General features: G+C 45.4%; 1 protein-coding gene across 1 annotated transcript in view; it reads right to left on the bottom strand.

The window, feature by feature from the left end:
- Dip2a (disco interacting protein 2 homolog A) overlaps nt 1-21,328 on the bottom strand; it is a 76,955-nt gene extending 55,627 nt beyond the window's left edge. The window contains exons 1-2 of the mRNA XM_028773930.1: nt 21,224-21,328; nt 4,272-4,343 (exon numbers count right to left, since the gene is read on the bottom strand). Of these exons, the coding sequence (XP_028629763.1) occupies nt 4,272-4,343; nt 21,224-21,314 (163 nt within the window). The 5' untranslated portion in view covers nt 21,315-21,328. The remainder of the gene's footprint in view (nt 1-4,271; nt 4,344-21,223) is intronic.
- Between the last annotated feature and the right edge of the window lie 88 nt (nt 21,329-21,416).

The raw sequence follows: 21,416 nt of genomic DNA, 5'->3' as shown, positions 1-21,416 counted from the left end.
CTGAAGGCATTATGTACCACACCAGGTTTGTTTTAAAGTATATATAAGAGGCATGAAGTAAGTGTGTGTGTGTGTGTGTGTGTGTGTGTGTGTGTACACATGAGTTCAGGTACCTGTGGAGGCCAGAAGTCGGCGTCAGATCTCCCTGGAGGGAGAGTTAGAGGCGGTTGTGAACTCCCTGACGTGGGTTCTGGGAAACTGAACCCAGATCTTCTGCAACAGCTGAACATGCTCTTATTTGCTAAGCCATCTCTCCAGCCCCAAGAAGATACACTTTTATCTACAGCAGGAATCAAGAGGCAACTTTCCAGGAAGGCTGCCGTGGTTCATGCGCTTATAAGCAATGGATGCTAAGTAGTGGACCCTCACACACGTCTCAGCGGGAGTTTGGAGAAAGCGTGAGGATTCCTCTAATCTAAGAGGACAGTTTACCTTAATTTGCATTTCCATATCTACTAATAAAGTTGAACATCATTTAGTGTTTATTATCCATTTATGTTTCCTGTTCTTAGAATTTCTTCCACCAAAGCAATTTATGTTTCTTCATATTTTTGGGATATTGGATATGCCTTCTAAATATAGTTTATGATCCACTATAGTTCCGGTACTTTTCTTGCTACATGTATTAGTTTTTGACAATGTGTTTTTGTTTTAAATGAAAGTTTTCTGTGTCAAAATAGAAGTACTGAAAGGTAAAAGCCACTTATGATCACATATTCTCAAAAGTTACAATAGCAATAGAACCAAAACCCCCTGCTAACTCCAACAGCTACATAAGCAGTCTCCCAAGCACATAGTAATGTCCCTGCACACAAAGGTCTCCTCTTTTCCAGTCTTTACCTGTTTTGTTTCCCACCTCATGCTATGAACTGTAACCAACAGAACTGTGGTGTGAGGTGAAAAGCGGTACCCTATCCCTCGCTAGGAAAGGGCATGGCTAAGATACGTGGTTGTTCTGGAGAATGGTTATTAGTGACTTTGGGAAAAACTAGGCCTTACAGTTTCCTTCCATCTCAACTTTACTGTGGCTTTTATTGTTTGTTTGGCTGTCTTGGAACTTGCTATATGGACCACACTGGCCTCGAACTCAGAGATCCTCCTGGATGCTGGGGTTAAAGGTGTGCGTCACCTCATCCCCAGTTTTACTGTTTTTGTTTTGAATGGACAAATACCAATATATAACCGGCATCTTTAACACCAGCGTCCTGTTATTTATAAATATATGGATACAGGCAGTATAAAGCATGCGCAGTTTAAGAAGCATTATACGTAAGGGGAAATGCAGCCACTGCATTGTTTAGGAAGTAAAGTGTGGGGGCTAGAAAGATGGCTCGGTGGCTATCAGTACTTGCTGTTCTTACAGAGGACTGGAGTTCAGTTTCCAGAGCCCATGTGACATCTCACAACCACCTCTAACTCCAGTTCTAGGAGACATGACACCCACTGGCCTCCATGGGGATGCACGTGGTACACAGAGACACACACATAAACAAAGTGCACACAAAAGAAATGAATATTTTAAAGGAGAAGCAGCAATAATCATTAGTATTTATTATTTATGAAATGCTATTATTATATCATTATTGTTTAAGCATGGCCTCACAAGATGAATGGGCAAGGAAAGGTGCTTACTATGCCATCCTAGCAAGTTGAATTTGGCCCTGAGCACCCATATAAAAAGCCAGCTGTGGAGGCACACATCTGTAATTGCTGCACTCCTCTGGAGATAGGGGGCAAAACCAGGATAGCCATCCAGAAGCTCGCAGATCAGCTGCTCCGGGGTGCATAGCACAACAGAAACCAGAGAGAGCCTGCTTCAACAAAACGGAAGGACAGAGGCAACTCCATGAGTTTTCCTCTGACAGGCACATGCAGACCACACTTGAGTACACACACACGCACACACACATATGCACACTTATTAAAGAAAGGAAAAGGAAGCTTTGGGGTGGCTGAAGATGGCGCGTGCCCGACACTGTCCAGTTTTACTTCTCCCCAGGAACGGTGTGTCCCATTCTAGAAACCCCTTTTCCTTTTCTTTCTTTAATATTGCATAGGGGGTCTCTGCTGTCGTTTTCATCATTTGATTACTTATTTTATTATGATCATTACTACTACTTCAGACTGTAGAGCCCTGTCTATAACTCACTATAACTCATGAGACTGTCCTGGAACTCACAGAGATCCCCCTGCCTCTGCCTCCCCAGTGTCTGTTTTCAGAGCTCATGCTAGCCACACCGCTTTGTGGTGTCTTCAAAACTTCATCTCAGTGAGGTCACCACTGATAGTGTCCAGATGCTCGGGCGTTCTATGCCTGGGTTCTTCTGAGCAAGGCTGGTTGGAGGTCTTGGTAGTTTAGGGTTATGATGGATATCCTTGTGGCATCAGGTGACACAGATGTATCCACACTGACTCTAACTGGGATGCCAGGTTTTAATCTGCACTTCTCTGACTATCTGAGAAGTTAGGTGGTATCATCATCACCATCATCATCACCATCATCACCATCATCATCATCGCCGGCTACTTTCTCCTATGAACATAGGAGAAACACCTATTTAAGTCTTTGCCCATCCTTCTCATTAAGAAATTTGGACTCTTGCCAGGCAGCGGTGGCGCACGCCTTTAATCCCAGCACTTGGGAGGCAGAGGCAGGAGGATTTCTGAGTTCGAGGCCAGCCTGGTCTATAGAGTGAGTTCCAGGACAGCTAAGGCTATACAGAGAAATCCTGTCTCAAATACCAAAAAAAAAAAGAAAAAAGAAAAGAAAGAAAGAGAGAGGGAGGGAGGGAGGGAGGGAAAGGGAAAGGGAAAGGGAAAGGGAAAGGGAAAGGGAAAGGGAAAGGGAAAGGAAAGGAAAGGAAAGGAAAGGAAAGGAAAGGAAAGGAAAAGAAAAATGAAATTTGGACTCTTGGTGGTACAGGCTAGCCTCCTAGTGCTAAGTTGTTCCATGCCTCATGCTAGCCCCAGGGCCATTCAGATGTCCAGCTGCAGCTGCAGAAAGTCACCAGGCAGTTCTGCTTGTGCACTCTGGAGCCACGTCTTATATCACGTGTGTTGTCACCGTCCCCCCACAGCCTGGGGCTTCTCCATCTCCCTGAGGTAACTCTTGATTTTACAGAGAGGAGCTATTAAGTTTAATGTATCCCAGCGTGTACATCTTTTCTCTTATGGCTGCTGTTGTACCAGCAGCAGCTCCAGCAACTGAAGAAACCCTTCCTATCTTGAGATGGTGACACTCCGAGATCTTCCAAAGGCTCGACAGTTCCTGCCTCTCGCCCTTGGGCCTAACATACCTGAAGCTAACTTTGGTGTCTCATTTCATGTATTTTACATAGGTGCTAATCTATGCCAACACCCTAGCCACATGCTATCTCTCCTAAACCAAGGCCGTGTGTGTGTGTGTGTGTGTGTGTGTGTGTGTGTGTGTGTGTCTGGGCCGGCCTTTCCCTTTCTGTCCCACTAGCCACCTGTCCTTGCAGAGTAACCTATTCTCAGGGATGATGGCCTTAGAACAACTCTTCTTAGATTTCTTCATTTTAATTGATTAACTAAATCATTTACATAATAATTCTTAATAACTAGCCAGACAACTCCTCCCAGCATGCTTTGGATCTCTTGACCTTTTGTACTTACGACATACATTTTAGAATTAGGTCATAAAGTTCTATTAAAAATATCCAAAATGCCGGGCGGTGGTGGCACACGCCTTTAATCCCAGCACTTGGGAGGCAGAGGCAGGAGGATTTCTGAGTTCGAGGCCAGCCTGGTCTACAGAGTGAGTTCCAGGACAGCCCGGGCTACACAGAGAAACCCTGTCTCGAAAAACCAAAAAAAAAAAACAAAAAAAAATATCCAAAATAATGAACATGCCAAATCTACAAATTAATGTGCAAAGAATCCAAAAATTTATAATGCGCCCTTGCCTACTAGGGAAATATATCGGGCCACTCTGTGACCTGAGAAATAGAATGAGTCCTATTTGGGAGTGAGATCTGTGTCAAGCGAAAGCTGTAAATTATAATTGATGCCTTTGGATTTCATTATCTAAGAACAGACATACTATTCAGCCCTAAGTAAAATATGGAACATCTACCAATTTTTAAAATCCCAAATCAGTTCTTACTTATTATCTTATTATTGTCAGTTCTCTGCTTGTAGTGTTGGGGACTGGCCCCAAGACCTACCCCACACTAGGCAAGCGCTCTACCGCTACACCAGCCCCGCACCCCATACCCCAGTGCCAAGCTCTACAAGATGGTGTTGATTACCTTGAGTGAGGGGGATGTAGCGAGCCAGCAGCTTCGCCCTCTTCTTCTCGTACCCTTTCTGAGTGATGTCACCTGCAACAGTGGCAAAAGAGAACGTTATCACTTGTAAGGTTATAAAACATCCGTGAATGTGTGGGAGGGTGCACGCACACATGTACACATGGAGGTCAGAGGTCAATCTTAGGGGCTTGTAACCATTTTCCTTGTTTTATGAGAGGAGTCTGTCTCTTGGCCTGGAGCTAACCAAGCCTAGGTGGGTTGACTGGCTAGGAAGCCCCAGAAGCCCTGGGAATATTGTCTTCCCTGCCTCCCCAGCACTGGATTTTAAGCACGCCACACCTGTCTTTTAATGTGGGTTCTTGGGATCAAATTCAGTAACTCACGTGTGTGCTGCAAGCATTTTACCAACTAAGCTATCTCTCTAGCCAGTTTCAGGATTTTTAATGAGAAAAAAAAAATGAGAATTGTGGGATAGGAAAATGGCTCAGTGAGGTAAAGGTTTTGTGAGCAATGCCGAGAACATACATTTGGATCCCCAGAACCCACACGACGCTGACTGTGGTAGTGTACACCCCTAATTCCAGCGCTCCTATGATGAAACGGGAATCGGAGACAGGATGGTCCCTGAAGCTCGCAGGCTAGCCAGTCTGGAGTACGCAGCAGCAAGCAAGAAGAGAGCCTGTCTCAAAGACCACACGTGAGGTCTGACACCTGAGACTGACCTCGGACCACCTTGGCCACACAGGCCACCTTGCGCCACTCCCCGAGACACGCAGATTTCTTAAAATTTATAATCTAAAGACTATGCATTGATGCCTTTCAAGAGAGAGTTACTAGGTAAGTAAGCTGGGATGAACCCAGCACGGAAGGTGGTGAGAAGGAGCGGACTACTGAAGGGTAGCAGTGTAGGCAGATCTCACGTACCAGTCACTGAGTGAAGGAAGCCTGGGTCAAAGGCTGTATACCATATGTACATTATTCTATATAATGACCCTCTAGAGGAGACAAAACCACAGAACCAAAATAGACAGTGGTTGCCAGCAGGGCAGGAGGGAGGGGATTGTCAGAGGGGATAAGAGTCTGGGATGGTGTAAGACTTGCGTGACTCAAATCTGGCAGGAATTACACAACCGTATTCACCTGTCAGGAGCTTACAGAACTCCACACTGGGAAACAGAATCTTAATATATGTAAGCAATACTGTAATGAAAAAAAAAAAAGGTGCCAGGCCGTGGTGGCACGTGCCTTTAACCCAGCACTTGGGAGGCAAAGGCAGATGGATTTCTGAGTTCGAGGCCAGCCTGGTCTACAGAGTGAGTTCCAGGACAGCCAGGGCTACACAGAGAATCCCTATCTCCAAAAACCAAAGAAAAAAAAAGAAAGAAAAGTAATAAGGGAAACTTTCTCTTATCAAAAAAAGAAAGATGATAAGAGAAAGTTTCTCTTAAAAACTTGTCAAAATGTAGACTCCAAGGCTGGAGAGATGGCTAAGCAGTTAATAAGTGTGTCCTGCTCTTCCAGAGGACCTGAGTTTGGTCCCCAGAAACCATGTGACACAGCTCAGAACTAATTGCAAGTCCTGCTCCAGGGTATCTAATACCATCTTCTGGCCTCTGCGGGCACACACTTGTAGTGCACACTCATACAGACAGATACACACGAATTTTTTTTAAATCTTACAAAAGGTTCTGAAGTTACACCTCAGGTCAGCAGAATCCATATCTATATTTGTAAGACCCTTAAAGGATACAGATGCAGGTTGAAGTATCAGAAACAACAGTAAAAGGGACCCAGAGGCTCAGCCTCCACCACCATAGTGCCCTAGACGAGGACTCTGGAAAGGGTCTGCTGTCCCAGTATGTATATGTTATCATATATGGAAGCTGAACACAAGCTAAATGCACTTGTCGAAGAAATAGAAAACACACTTCCCATTTTCTACCTGGTCCTGGTCTCCATGTCCTACCTGGTTCCTACACGAAACTGGGAGTGCTGTTAGTGCCTCAACGTTCTCATGAAGGTCTTAGACCACAAATGTGTGCTCCAACACGTTTTATTCCTTGCCTTTAGTACAAATGTGTATTCTTGCAGTTCTCAGTGCCACCGGTTTTTCTTTTTTTGCATTTTTGGTGTTTTCTAAGCCCTCCTCCTTCATCTTGCACGTTCTTCCAAACAAAAAAAAGTAGACGGCTACAGAGTATCAGAGAATACTGCTGTCGAGCGTGCAGGTATTTCCTTTAGAAGAAGCCATCTTGACTAGGGTTTGTGGCGTGGGAACAGATCCTTTGGAGTGCCTGACATTTAGATTAAGCCTCACAAACGTCCTGAGTGTTCATGAATCCACAGCCAGGGAAAGGTCTGTAGAACAGACAAGCAGTTGCCAGAGCATGAGCTGGTCTACCGCAGAGCCTTCCCACTAGCCTGCCCTCTGTCTAGAGCCTGCTGGGTAACAGACCGCGGAAGCAGGCAGGCCTATCCTTCACCATCTCACAGTCCTCACGGGGTTCTGGCCCAGCCCTCACAAGCAGCTGTTCTGTAGCGTTTAGTGTGTCCATAATAAAGTATCTCCTGCCATGTGTGTATGTGTGTATGTGGGTATGAGAGTATATGTGTGTGTTTGTGTATATGTGTGTGTGCATCTGTGTGTATGTGTGTATGTATATGTGTATATGTGTGAGTTGTGTGTATGTATATGTGTGTATATGAGTATGTGGGGGGTACTTGTATGTGTGTGTATATATGTGTATGTGTGTGCATATGGGTATATGTGTTTGTATATATGTGTGTATGTGTGATATATGTGTGTATGTGTCTATGTGTATCTGTGTTATATGCGTGTGTGTATGTGTGTACTGCTTTGTGTCAACATGTTTTTACTTGACCTGAATTGGCATTATCCTACATATAAATCTGTTTCTCCTTTTGTTGTTGGTTTTTTCCCATTAAATGTTCCATTTTTAACACCATCTCTGATTCGCTGCTCTACCATAGGATACTGGGAGAGGCAGCATCTTCAACTCACTGGGCCCTAAACAGACACACACGATGATGATCTGGAATGGCACTATCATCTCACTGGATTCGCAGACCTCAGTCCTCTTCACTTTCACCACTGGGGCACACAGAGGGTCACAAGGACTACTCTCATTAGGTTCAAGATAATACTGCATAATTTCACTTATTAACACTGCACCTTGTGCAGAAATACATATTTCTAAATGTGTATTTCTAAACTAAATACTTCAGAACATCATATATTAATGCTACATTTACTCTAGAATAGATTCAAATGTGACTAATTTATATCAAAATTTTTAAAAATTGAGGCAGGGTTTCACTGCACAGCCCTGGAACTCACTAAGAAGACCAGGTTGGCCTTGAGCCATGTGTCTCTGCCTCTGCCTCTGTCTCTGCATATATCACCATGCCCAGCTATCATCCAGTCTTAAATTTTATAACGGTGAAGGTACCGAAGGACACTGAGATATTAAACATGTCAGGTGCCTGTTTGAGGCTCAACATAAGATAAAAGCAATCTCTTTTTATCAACTGAGACATAGCCAGTCACAGATGGATGTTCTCATGTTACAGTGGGTATACATCCCATGAACCCATTTAAGACACATGTATCCTGACTCGAACCTGCATTTAATACAGACTTCCAGCACCATACCTTACCCTGGGCTTTAAGCACAGTAACTTTCAACAGCATACCGTAAATGAAAATCACAAGTGGCCGATCACTGGCACGGGAAAAGATCAAACTGCAAAATTTGAGGTCTGGTTGCTACTGAACATGTATCACTTTTAAACCAACCTAAAGCTCAAAGATGTTGAGTGAAACCATTATGTCACATTATGTCATTATGTGTATTCTGTGTTCCTATGTAATCAGCTGCCATTACTTTCATGTGCCCAACATGATGGACATTGGTCCCATGCACACACCGCATAGAGCACAGCCACATGGGGCAGGTAGGATCCCATAATGGAATCCTGGCACTGAGCTGGTACGCCAGGAAAGAGGGGACTCAAATGCAAGCTTTCTAAACCCAAGACCAATTCTTTCATGGGAACAATAAAACACAGACAAAGAGACAAACAACAGAGCCTTGTTCCCAATCACTACACAGAACTGGTGAGGCCCTGCTGGGAGGCAGAGAGAGCTGTTTATGCCTGAACATCCAGGCCTCTGTGGGCTCTAGAAAGACTCGTGGCTACCCCTGGACAGACTTCTCTAGTGGTTGTGGGGCAGGAGGCTGCTCTTCCAGACTTCCAGGAAGGTACGCCAGGAAGCTGTAGCTGACCGCTGCTGCTACAGAAACAAACTTAGGAGTCCAGAGCCCATGAAGGCACTCACTCAACAAACTATGTCTAAAAACTTATTGTCAAAAGCACCGAATTAGTCTACAACGGTAGGGAGTAAATGCTGTGGGTGATAGCCAATACCTGTCTACTGCCTAACTGTCCATCAGAAAAATACCCTGTTGGCTGTGCAAAACATCCTGGTACCTGACATGCCGAGGCTGGATAGCACATGATTTATGAGCTCTTACCAAATAAAAGAGCAAGCCAGACAACAATATAGGATGATCCTGCTCTGATCAAAGGTGCATATATACATACACACACACACACACACACACACACACACACACACACACACACGCTCATGTCAATGTGAATCATCTGCATGTATAGAATATTCTGCGGGGAGGAACAACACACCATAATCCTGCTTCTCTGGCTTCAGGTAAGGTGTCAGACAGATTTCTATTTTCATCTCACACACCTCTGAACATACTCTTTCGCATAATAACCATATGCCCTTTAGCATGTGGGAATGTGTGGGAGACGCTCTGGCAATGCTTTGGCTACAGATGTTAGTGAAGAAAACTAGACAAATTCTATGCGTTACCTCTGAAACTTATGAACCTAAAACTATTTCAAAATAAAACGCTTAAAAATATTTGCAGAAAACTGTGTAGAATTAGCGTTATTTCTTTTTAAAATTTACTTTGGTTTTATGTCCATGAATGTTTGCCTGTGTGTATACACGTGTGCCATGTATATGTCTGATGCCTGCAGAGGAGGGCACTGTAGCCCCTGAAACTAGAGTTATGGACATTTGTGAGCCACCATGTGGGTGCAGAGAATCAAACCCAGATCCTCCGCAAGAACAGCAAGCGCTCTTAACCACTGAGCCATCCCTTCAGCCCCATGTTCCTTATTTAATATATGTTTGTATGTATACACACACACACACATACACACACACACCCGCACGCTTGCTGAGACCTGACAGCAATGCCTTATTGTCTAGAAGACTTATTTTCCAGGAGATACTTAAATTATAAATAAAATCTCTTTACTAGCTATGAGACTAGTCAAGTTAACTGCTTCATTTCACTGAGTCTGAGTGTTGATTGGTTATCAGAAATTGATTCTTTTCACCTGAGCGATTGAACACAGACAGCATACTCAGTCTGATATATATCATATGTATATGATATTTCACCAAATGAAAGAACCCGTTTTCAAAAAGTGTCACATCTTTGTGACACTAAAAAAAAAAAGTTGATAAGAAAGAGAAAACAGCCACAGTTGCCCGTGCTTCGGGTTGTGGGACAGGCCCAGTGGCCTGACAGCTGTTTCCAAATACAAGGTTCTAAATATAAGGACAGAAAACACAAAAACAGAAGCCACCTTTCTGCACAGTTTAAGTCCTTTATACTCAATGCTAAAAAATGAATATCAGATATGCTTCTTACGTGTTTACAGGTCTGTCTCATCCACTCTTAACTCAAATCAGACTCTGTACATATTAAGCCTAATAATTCTCTTCTTTTATCTCCAAGTTTTTAAAGACATGGGAAGATGTATTCACTAACCTGAATATTCACGCAGCAGAGTTCCACTTAGTAACGGCAGACGTGTGGGGCCCTAAAAGACTGCTCTGCCCGCCCCACTCAAACAACTGGGAAAACTGGATTCTTAAAAGTTGTTTTTTTTAATCTGAAGACATTATGGAAGTGTAGAACCAGAGGTTAATTTCCTGCTATAAGAGTCTGCCAAAGAAGAAGTAAAAAGCAGGTCACTGGGCTAGGCAGAACTGTAACAGACACACAGAGCACTCTGAGCTCACCAAAGCAAAGGAGCCCTGGGAAGTACACAGGCCATCTGCTGAGTAACTATACTTCAGATATGGATGGAAAATAGAGGATCCATGCCCGGAAAATGGTTCAGTGGGTAAAAGCACTTGCCACCAAACCCGGTGACTTGAGATTAATTCCTGGAAGTCACGTGGTAGAAGAAGAAAACAGGCTTCTATAAGCTGTCCCCTGACCTCCATATGCATGCATTCCATGACACAGATGCATAGACACACAAGCATGCACACACACACACATACAGAGACAGAGAGACAGAGACAGAGAGAAAGAAACAGAGAGACAGAGACAGAGAGACAGAAACAGACAGAGACAGCGAGACAAAGAGACAGAGAGCCAGAGACAGACAGCCAGAGACAGAGAGACAAAGAGACAGAGAGACAGAGACAGGGAGACAAAGAGACAGAGAGACAGAGACAGAAATAAGTTGTGGGTTTTTTTTTTTTTTTTGGAAAAAAAATAAGGGCACTTTCATGTGTCTGGTGCCAGCTTTAACTCACATTACCATGGGCAGACAATGAGATCTTGGCCCACATGCCAAGGCAGAAGTAAACCCGCTATAAAGAAAACATGACATTAACTAGAAGCAAAATTCACGTCAACAGATACAATGTCTAGCATTTGATTAGAAATTATCACGCATATAGGACAGTATGAAACTACAGCTTGAAACCATGAAATTTAAATGTAATCATGATTCATATACTTTATGAATTAATTAAAAAGCAAGATGGTAAATTTATACAGCTAAAACCTAGAATCGAAAGACACCATCTTAAATCCAAGAATAAATTTAATAACGGATATATGTAAAATCATAAATCAAAAAGATTGTGAAGATAAATTAAAGATGACCAAGGAAATATACAGATATGCATCAAAACTGCAAAGATGAACAATGCCTTTAACACTAGCTATATGAGAAGCTACGGCGACCACAAGTTCAATGCCTGCCTAAGCTTCATAGTGAGTTCAAGGCTAACCACCCTGAGTGGACTGTGGAAATAAAATGTTGTGGGAAACTCAGCAGACCATCTTCTGTTTGTTTTGGGATGCACTCAGGAGGCTAGATGCTGTAGTGTGTACCTGTAAGACCCAGCTCCACTGAGAAATGAAGCCCTGTCCTGATGAGAGGTGGAATCACCACACACAAAGCTACTGCTCACTGAGGATACACCACAGAAGAGGGGGACAACAGGCACAGGGTGACTCTACCCCCTCATGCTGCTTCCATGAGGACACCTCACCTGGCAAAGGCTCCTCTCTCCCGCAGATCAGCACTCTGTCCTTGAATCTCCTTTCAAACGTCTGAGACCTAGGTGCATGTCCACCTCTCTTGATAGAACTGAAGTTTGACCTTCAGGATAAAGAGAACCTGACAGACAACTGAAGCCCTCAGAGTGCACAACCTGCTCCACCGCCAGGGCTAACGCCCTGGCCTGCACAGACGACAGGCTTCTCCCTCATGAGAGAAGCCCCTGAAACAACACACTCCTTTCCCTCTGTCAGCAAGGCCCCGATGAAAGACACCAAGGCCATCTACGGGCCTGGCCAACACCATCAGAAGAGCGAGTCAACTCTCTTCCAAGTACAAGTGCTGCCCTGTGGGAAAGATAAACACAGGTGCTTGCTCCTGAAGACAAGGGGAAAGAGAAGGTGCTTCCCCTCACACAGGAAGACTCAGAAAGCTGAAGATAGCTAGCCAGTTCCTCGGTTCTTCTAGTCACTCCAGTAGCAAGCTTTGTCACTAGCATTCGAGAGCCAGACTAGGTCCGAACACCTTTAAAACTACCAACACAGGCGACCTTACGTGAGGATGGCAATTTCCTAAGCTTACTGACATATCACACACAAAAGGCATTCAACTAACATGCTGGGTATGGTAACAGACGTGCACTCAAAACAGCAAAGCCATCCAGTTATGTTGGTCACCCGTATTAATTGAACCCCAGCTCACAGCCTCTTCCTGAATGACCAGTCTCATCACGGGGTTAGGGTTTCTACACAAGCACATACTAGAGAATTTAACTCTCCTCCTCTTAAAGTAAATGCCAGTCCCAATGAGGTTAGAGGAACTGTGGAAGAGCCTTCAGCCCCTTCTGTCTTCCTGTGATCCATGAACACAGTCCTCCTATGGAACAGGCCCTCACCTCCATGAACTTCCCATCTGCAGAGTCCTAAACGAAACTTTCCCAGTTTAGATGTCACTCCTCCTAAAATGCCTTTCCTATTCAGCCTCAAGGAAGCCTGGTCCTGAACAGATGCACTCAGTCTCACTCCACCGTCCCCCCTCAGCTCTCAACACTGACCATGACCTAAAACCCCCATTCGATTTTATTAAAATTACAGTCCCTCCAAGTTAGGGAGGGGCATCCACATCAGGGCCAATCCTTCAGCACATCCTTGGTGGCAACAATGAACAGAGCACCCATCTGTGGCTCAAACCTCTCTGTAGAGCTCGAACTGGCCCATTATCATTCTCAGCACTTCCCCGGGGCTCTGCTGAGGCAGGTTTTTTCTTGAGAATCTCAGTGTCTTCACATGCCTCTCCTCTCAAATTCTGCCGTCTCCGCCTCGTGATTACACACCAGCACTGCAAAGCCCAAAGCCTTCATTTCTCTCTCCCTCACCCTGAGCCCCCGACTCCACCGTCAGAAGTCACTGGAGGTCCTTTTGACTCCTCTGCTGCTTCTGCCGGGCCTCTGATCCATCTAAGCAGCCTTTCTGGAAACACAGCTTCCCGGCTGGTTTTTCTTGTTTTTACTTTTGGAAATGAAGCCGGGCGTGGTGGCACACACCTTTAATCCCAGAGGCAGAGGCAGGTCAATCTCTCTGAATCGGAAGGCAGTCTGTTCCACACAGTGTATTTCAGGCCAGTTAAGGGCTACACAGTGAGACTTTGTCTAAAGCAAAAGGTGGTAAGTGAGATTACCGGGTGGGTGTCTACTGTTCAACAGCTGTCACTGGTTTTCAGACATAAGACTCAGTTTTGCAGTTTTTCCTTTATTCTTGACAATCATACATATATATACACAATGAAGTATAATCATTTCTGTCCCCATGTCCCACTCCAGCTTTATGTCTTCTTTTTTAATAATCCACTAAGTCCAGTCACTGCTGCCTTGATGTGCATTCTGTGCAGTCATCAGCTGGGTCATGGGAAGAATCCAACAGTTCACATCTTCAAAAGCAATGGTTCTCCTTCCCAGAAACTGCCAACTGCCATCGGCCTTTCAGTAGGGGCGTGTGCCCTAGAGATCACCCACCCCATCTACACCAGAATTTTGACTGGCTTACTCTTCTACAGGGCCTGTACAAAAGTCTTATGTGTGTATAGCTATGGCCAGAAAACAGCGCTGGAGTGCCATGTGTGTACAGCCATGACCAGAAGACAGCGCTGCAAAGCACTCCTGTCTTTTGGTTCCTAAATTCTTTCTGCCTCCTCAAGCCTTATGAGAGAAGAGGAGGAAAAGGGGGAGAGATACAGATGACCAACCTATTTAGGGCTGAACAACTTAGTCTTTTAGTCTCAAGACTATGACCAGTTATGCGTCTCTCCACTGACTGCCACCCACTGCAAAAAGAAGCATCTCTGACCAGCGAAGAGCAATGGATCTATGGCTATAAACATAAATATTTAAGGGGCACAACCATCTAGCAATTAACAACAGTAGGGTCTACCCTAGGACCTGTGACCTCATCAGCCATGGACTTTTGATCAGGATTGTGGAACCAAGCAAGAAATTCCCTCCTGGGGAGAATACTTCAAATCCAATTGTTATCCTATCTGAGGCTATCACACCCAGCAGCCATATCTTGACTGGCCAGAAGGTCCTGCAGGGACCAGCACTGGGTAATGCCACTGATCTTTTTCCCCTCAGTAGCCTACATAGAACCTTCTGGAATTGTGAAAGCTAGCCAGTAGGGAGAAACTTTCCTAGTCAGCTTGAAATTGACTTCTTTATTTCCTACAACCAAAACATATGGTGTCTTCTTCAGCAAGGCTGTCTTACTTAGTTACAATGGGTGACCAAGGACAATGGATATAACCTATGTGGCCTTGGAGACCTCTGAGACATTCTCTATCAGTAACTTGTAGGAAGGTTTCCCATGCCTTCCACCGTGATTTTCATTTAATAATCCATGTATTCCAGGAGTAACATTGTCCATCCACCCACTCAGGCCAACTCTATTCAAACCTTTTTTGAAGCTGTATTTTAAAATTAGCGTACTGATGGGCTTCCAGGGGCATTTTCACGGGTCCTTAGTTCTGCCCATGTAATCTCTTCACCTCAGTATTCCCTCTTCTCCTTCCAATTCACGTATCCCAACTCCAAACATCTTTGAATTAGGTTGTTAGCTAGTAGCCTTCCACATGGGCTTTTTGTAGACACTTCCTTTCGGCTCCCTGGATGCCCCCATATTCCCTGGCTCATCCTTGCTTAAGCCTTTTCACTCCTAGAATCCCGCCTCTCCACTTTCTTTCTGTCTATAACCCACTGACCTCTCTCTTAAGGCATACCTTCCCCTGAAAAGGCTGCTCTCTAGTCTCCTGGCTTCTGGTTGTGCACCAGGTTAAAGAAAGATCTGAAGCTAAGCTCTGCATGGGAGAGCACACATGGCCTTTGTCCTTCTGGACCTCAGCTCGCTCTGTATAACCTTTCCCCCAGTCTTCATCCACTTGTCTGCAAATTGGGTTATTTTACTTTTCCTTACAGCCGAGCGGTTTTCCATTGTGCATATTACAGAATTTTTTCCCCTATCCGTTTCTCTGGTTATGGACATTTAAGTTGGTTCCCTTTCCTAACTGTTGTAAACACAGCAACGGTGAACACGGATGAGCAGGTATCTCTGTAGAAGGCATAAAACCTACTGGATGCATGCTCAAGAGTGGTATAGCTGGGTTATATGCTTATGCGCTCTCTCTCTCTCTCTCTCTCTCTCTCTCTCTCTCTCTCTCTCTCTCCTTCTTTGTTAAGAAACCTCCAAACTGGTTTCCACATACACACTGGCATTTGCTGGCATTTGTGTTCCTGATGACCATCTGACTGGGGTAACGTAGAATTTTAAGTAGTTTTATTTTTATTCAATAATTTGTTTATTATTATTATTTTACTTATTCACTTTATATCCCGCTCACTGCCCCCTCCAGTCATCCCCTCCCACAACTCTTCCCCCCATCCTCCGTTCTCTGAGTGAGTGGGTGACCCCCCTCCCCCCAGCACATCAAGTCTCTGTGGGGCTTGGCGCACCCCTCTCCCACTGAGGCCAGACAATTTTCATTTCCCTCTTGGCTAAGAATGAGAACACTTTTAAGCATTGCCTAGCCATTTGCATCTCTTCTTTTTGAGAATTTCTGTTCAGTTCCTTGGCCCATCTTTTTAAACCAGGTTGCTTATATTCTCAATGTTTAGCTTTTTAGTTCTTCGTACACTCTAGACGAGCCCTCTGTCAAGGGACCGGCTAGCTGGCAAAGGTTTCTCCCATTCTGTGGCTGCCTCTTCTGTCACCTCTGCTGCCTTTGCTGTGCTTTACAAGGTCCCATTTGTTGACTGCTGGTCTTTTTCTGTGCTCCTGGGGTCTGACTCAGCCATGACCTGTGCCTGTAAGTGGTTTATTTATTAGGGTTGCGTTGCGGTTATAGAGTGCTTTCGGTAGGGCGGTCATTTTCACTATATTAATTCTTCCAATCCATAAGCATGGACTGTCTCTTTTCCATCTCCTAGTGTGTTCTCACCTTTCTTTAGCATCTCCAGTTTTTCACTGTAGACCTCTCTTTCGCTGCCCAGCTTTTCCCTAGGTCCTTCATCTTCGGTGTGGTTACTGCAGATGCGACTGTCTCAATGATCTCGCTCAGTCATTGGTACTCAAGAAGGCTACTGATTTCTGTATGTTGATTTTGTGCCCTGCCACCTTTTTTTTTTTTTTGGTTATTTTGAGACAAGGTTTCTCTGTGTAGTCCTGGCTGTCCTGGAACTCACTCTGTAGACCAGGCTGGCCTCGAACTCAGAAATCCACCTGCCTCTGCCTCCCAAGTGCTAGTGCCCTGCCACTTTGATAAGAGTCTTTATAAGCTCTTAAGGGTTTCTCGATGTTTTTGGGTCTCTGTCTATACAGTCATTATCTTCTGAAAAGGGGAGTGTGTTAGCATCTTCTTTTCCTACTTGCATCCCTGCTGTCTGCCTCCGTTATTAAACTGTCCTAGCTAGACACCAAGCACTATATTGAGTAGTAAGTGGCGAGAGGCGTGGTGGAGGTCCCTTACCTGTTCCTTTTAGAAACACTTTCAGTATGATGTTTGCTATAGGTCTGTTGTAAACAAACGTCAGTATACGGAGGTATGAACCCTCCATCCCTAGACTCTCCGGGACTTTTGTCAGGAAGGGTAGATGGATTTTTACAGTTTCCCTCTACAACTAGAGATGGTCATGTGATATCTGTCTCTTGGTCCATTAATGTATCGAATTACACTGATTGACTAATGTACGCTGAGCTGTCTCTACAGTGCTAGGATAAAGCCAATTTAGTCACGACAAACGGCCTTTCCCATGTGATGCTGAATTTCGTTTCTGAGAACTTCATTGAGGATTCTGTGTCTTTCTTCGCAGGGGAGGTAGGTCCGAGATTTTCTTGTTCGTGCAATGGCTCTATGTGGTTTTCGGTGTCAAGGTCATGCTGACTTGGTCAGAGTTTGGAACCCTCTCTTCCTCTTCTGCTTCACGGGGCACCTTGAGTAGCACTGGGATCGGCTAGTTCTGGTAGAGTTTTGCAGTGAATCCACCTGGCCTGGGGCTTTTTCAGTTGGGAGCAGCCGCCCTGCTCGTCATACAGCTGTTTATAATAAGGTTCATTTACCCTGTTCCTCTCATGCCATGACCGGTAACCAGCCCACCTACTTAGGATGCCCTTCTTGTCACCCAAGCTGTCCACTGCCATCTTACAGCAACCGCCCATAGTCCCTCCCTCTCTCTACCAAATAAGAGGAGGCAAAGAGGTAGAACGGGACACACCTTTCTTTAGGACAGTGGCTAAGTGTATAGATGATTGTGTGTCAGTAGACGATAATATTGCTTTTGTTCCACTCTGATCCTTGTTTTTTTTCCGTCTTAAATTTATGTGTGTGAGTGTCTTGCCTGCATGTATGTTTGAGCACCACACGTGTGCCTGGTGCCCCTAGAGGTCAGAAGAAGAGTGTTTGATTCCCTGAAACTGGAGGTACAGGTGATTGTGAGCCACCATGTGGGTGATGGAAACTGGACCAGGGTCCCCTAGAGAGCAAGAAGTGCTCCTAACTGTGGCTGACCTGTTGTCCTTTTGCTGTTGTTGCCACTGCTGTGGCAAATGCCTAAAATAACTTCAAGAAGACTTACGATTTATTTCAACACGTTCAAGTTTCAGGGTTGCTAAGATGGCTCAGCAGGTGAAAGTGTCGATCAAGCAAGCTTGATGATCTGAGTTCAACCCCTGAAGCCCATGGTGGAACGAGACGGCGGGATCTCAAATGTTGTCCTCTGACCTCTAAATGCAGACCATGGTATGTGTACATTCATACCCCGCCCCCAACTCACACATACAACACTCACAAACATACACACACAGAGAACCTTTTCTGAGAGCCAACCCTTATCAGCATGGGGGATGATTAAAAACCGTGATAATGTTGGAGGAGGAGACCATGTTTCACGAACAAAGACAGAGAAGTGCTTCTTCTATGTAGTCCCTGCTGACATACAGCTGAGGGGAGACCGGGAGGATTTTCCAGATTCTCCAGGTAACACCAACTATTCCCTGCTTGTGTGCAGCTGAGGGAGGAACACAACTTTCTAGACCATCCGGGTACCATCCCTCTCAGCACTGTTTCCCACGAAGGCAGCAGCTTATCTGTGTTGAGTTCTTCCCATACCCCTCAATGACAAACACAAGTTCTAAGGAATCCTTCACATAGACAGATGTGGGTATTATGAAACTGACATTGCGCTATTCTAAACCAGAAGTTTTTCTCTCTGCCCTGAATATGAGAGAAAAGAAAGCCTCAGGGAAGAGAGAATCCCATAGTGGTACATGCCTTTAAGCCCAGCGACTGAGAGGCAGAGGCAGGCAGATCTCTGTCTGGTCTACAGAGTGAGTTCCAGGACAGCCAGTGCTACACAGAGAAACCCTGTCTCAAAGAAAGAGAGAGGGAGAGGGGGGGAGGGAGGGGGGGCGGGAGGGAGGGAAAGATAGATCCCATTTTTACAACCTTTGGTTGAGTAAAATATACAAATGATAGTAACACATGTGCAAACTGTATGTCTACCCACACATCCATGGGATATAGACGGTTACTAAGTAAAGAAAATCTACACGTTAGAGGCAGGACTACAGAAGGACACGTAGAGAGACAAATGTTTTCTCCTATATGTGTGCTCCAGACCTAATTCTCTACCTGTAAAAATGTGTGTGTCACCGAATGCAGAAGGGCAGCTCTCTGGGGAGAGAAAAGGAAACAGAAGTTGGGGGACAAAAGAGGATAATGGGGTGAATAGAAGCAAAGTATAACACGTATGCATGAAAGGGTCACGATCAAACTATTCTGTACGCCAAAAAATAAATAGATAAATAAATAAATAAAGTCAAAGTAAAAAAAAAAACTACTGAAATACTAGTTTGAGAACTATGACCCACTAGTAACACATTCCTTTCGTTTATAAATAAAGCACCTCGACTGTTTCAAACCACTTACACACACTGAGTAAACCTTTACAGGAACCTTGAAATGTCAGTAAAACGTTCACCTCCTCTTACGGCTGGCCCAGCCCAAGTTTAGGCATGTCATAAATCAGTGACTTGCCAGATGACACTGAGGAGGTGCCAGCCTCTAGGTGAGTACTCCAAAAGTCTGCCTAACACACAGTCTGTATCACTAGGCATCTCTGAGTCCAACAGGAAAAGCTCCATCTCAACAATAACCCCAAGCTCTAGGGTCCAGGGTTAAGGTGTGGAAGTTCTCTGTGAGCAGGACCAAGGGCGACTCTGCCAAGGTAATGACTTAACCTATGTGGCAAACTGAAATGTGCCAGTCTAGAGGGCAGGAAAGTATGGTTACTGACTCTGGGGTTGCCGGCACACTCTGCAGTCTCCTGCTATTAACTCTGAACTGGCTGCCCCCTTTCTCTGAGTAGGCTATTTTTTTCAGATCCTCGACACGGCACACCCACAACCATATACCCTTTACGTACATATACCCCCATATAGGTCTAAAACAGTATCAGTATAAGTAGATTTAAGTGACTTAAGAGGTATTTCTTCAGCTGATATACTCTGGTCCTGCCACAACTTATGAAGTTTTTTTTTGCTTTGAGGAGAATCATTTAATTAACTATAAACTCCCAGCGAGCATTAAAACGTATATAACCCCAAGCAACTGAAATAACAGATATTCTGGAGCCGAAATGAGGAGCAATCTGCAAAAACACATTTGATATGCAAAAGCCAACCTACAACTATGCGATTTTCCCCCGAGGAGCCATATCAAATCCAGTACAATAGTTTTTTTTTTTTTTTTTTCAGAATCATTCCCAACCATGCCTCCAAAGAGAATCAAGAATTCTCAAAGTGGAACTGGACCTGGAGAGATGGCTCGGTGGTTAAGCAACACTGGTTGTTCTTCCAGAGGACTTGGGTTCAATTCATAAATCTAGTACCCAATTCTGGCCTTCAGGGACAGCAGGCATGCATATGATATACAGACAAATGTGCGAAGAAAATGCCCATATACATAAAAAGAAAAAGAAAATTCTCAAAAATTCACTAAATCGACTATAGCATAGCTTAACAATCTAAATGGGGGTGGGGGTGGGGAGGTGGATTCTAACAAGTTCAAACTGCCTTTAAGTCTCAAAAGCAGAGTTAACAAGCATAGATGATTTTCCTCCAGGGTTGGGGAGTCAGTTTATGGAGAACAGAAGTCTTTTCCCAGGCATCCCAAGAGGCATAACATCCAAAATGAGGGCACCACTCACCATCTCTGAAGTCCTATTATTTCCTTAGTCTGTTTCTGAACAACCACTCATTTGACTTTTTAACTTTTTAAAATCCCCGTGTAGAGAGAGAGGGCTGATGGGTTGGCCCGGCGGGCACTTGCCCTCTAATCTGACAACCTGAGTTCATTCCCAGAACTCAGCAGCTCCGTGCAAACTGACCTCTGACCTCCCCCCACGCAGGCACCGTGACCCTTGCTTGCCCTCCCCCACCCCCGAGTGTAAAACAACTCGTATCAAAATTCCATAAAGGAATAAACCTCTTAAGTGTTAACACGTTTTACATCTGTTGACAGATCAAGGCACTTCGGCCTCATAACCCACAAGGCAGAGTGTTCTTTTTTGCCTCGTTTTTTTATAGATGAGGAAACTGAGGCTCACGAGGCAGCCTGAGGTTCCAGGGGTGGGGCTCGCCTTCTGCATCCCGGGCTTCCTGCCGGCCGACAGGCTGCAAGGCAGCCTCTGGAAGCCCGGACCGTGGCCTTGACGCTTCGGAAGCCCAGACCACGGTCGGGCAGCAAGAGTGCGCTTAGGCCCACCTCCCAGCCAGTCCCTCCCGGTGTCCTTCGGAGGCCGGGCACCCGCCAGTCTGCAGAAGCTGGCGGGCTCTCCGGCGAGCGGCCCAGGCAGGGATGCCGAGGGAAGGCCAGCGGGGATCCCATAGGAGGGTAGCCCGCAGGTTCCGGGGGGTGACGCTCCCGAAGGTCCCTGGGCGGGGTCTCGGGCGAGGGTCCCTGGTCGCGGGGGATCCCGCGGCTCTCACCTTCGGACAGCTCCAGCTCCAGCTCCGCCAGGCTCTCGAGCACCTCGGCGGGCAGCGGCGCCGCCTCCAGAGGGCATCCGCGGTCGGCCATGGCCGGTGGCTCAAGCGTTTTCCCCCCCAACCGGGGCCTGCAGACCCGCAGCGGCCGCCCGCAGCCGGCAGCGGGCGGGGCGCGGCCGGGGCTGCTTCGCTC

This window comes from Grammomys surdaster, unplaced genomic scaffold, assembly GCF_004785775.1.
Source record: "Grammomys surdaster isolate TR1022 unplaced genomic scaffold, NIH_TR_1.0 237, whole genome shotgun sequence".
NCBI classification, from domain to species: Eukaryota; Metazoa; Chordata; class Mammalia; order Rodentia; family Muridae; genus Grammomys; species Grammomys surdaster.
The sequence above is the reverse complement of the archived record's forward strand: the minus strand, read 5'-3'. Positions and strand labels throughout refer to the sequence as shown.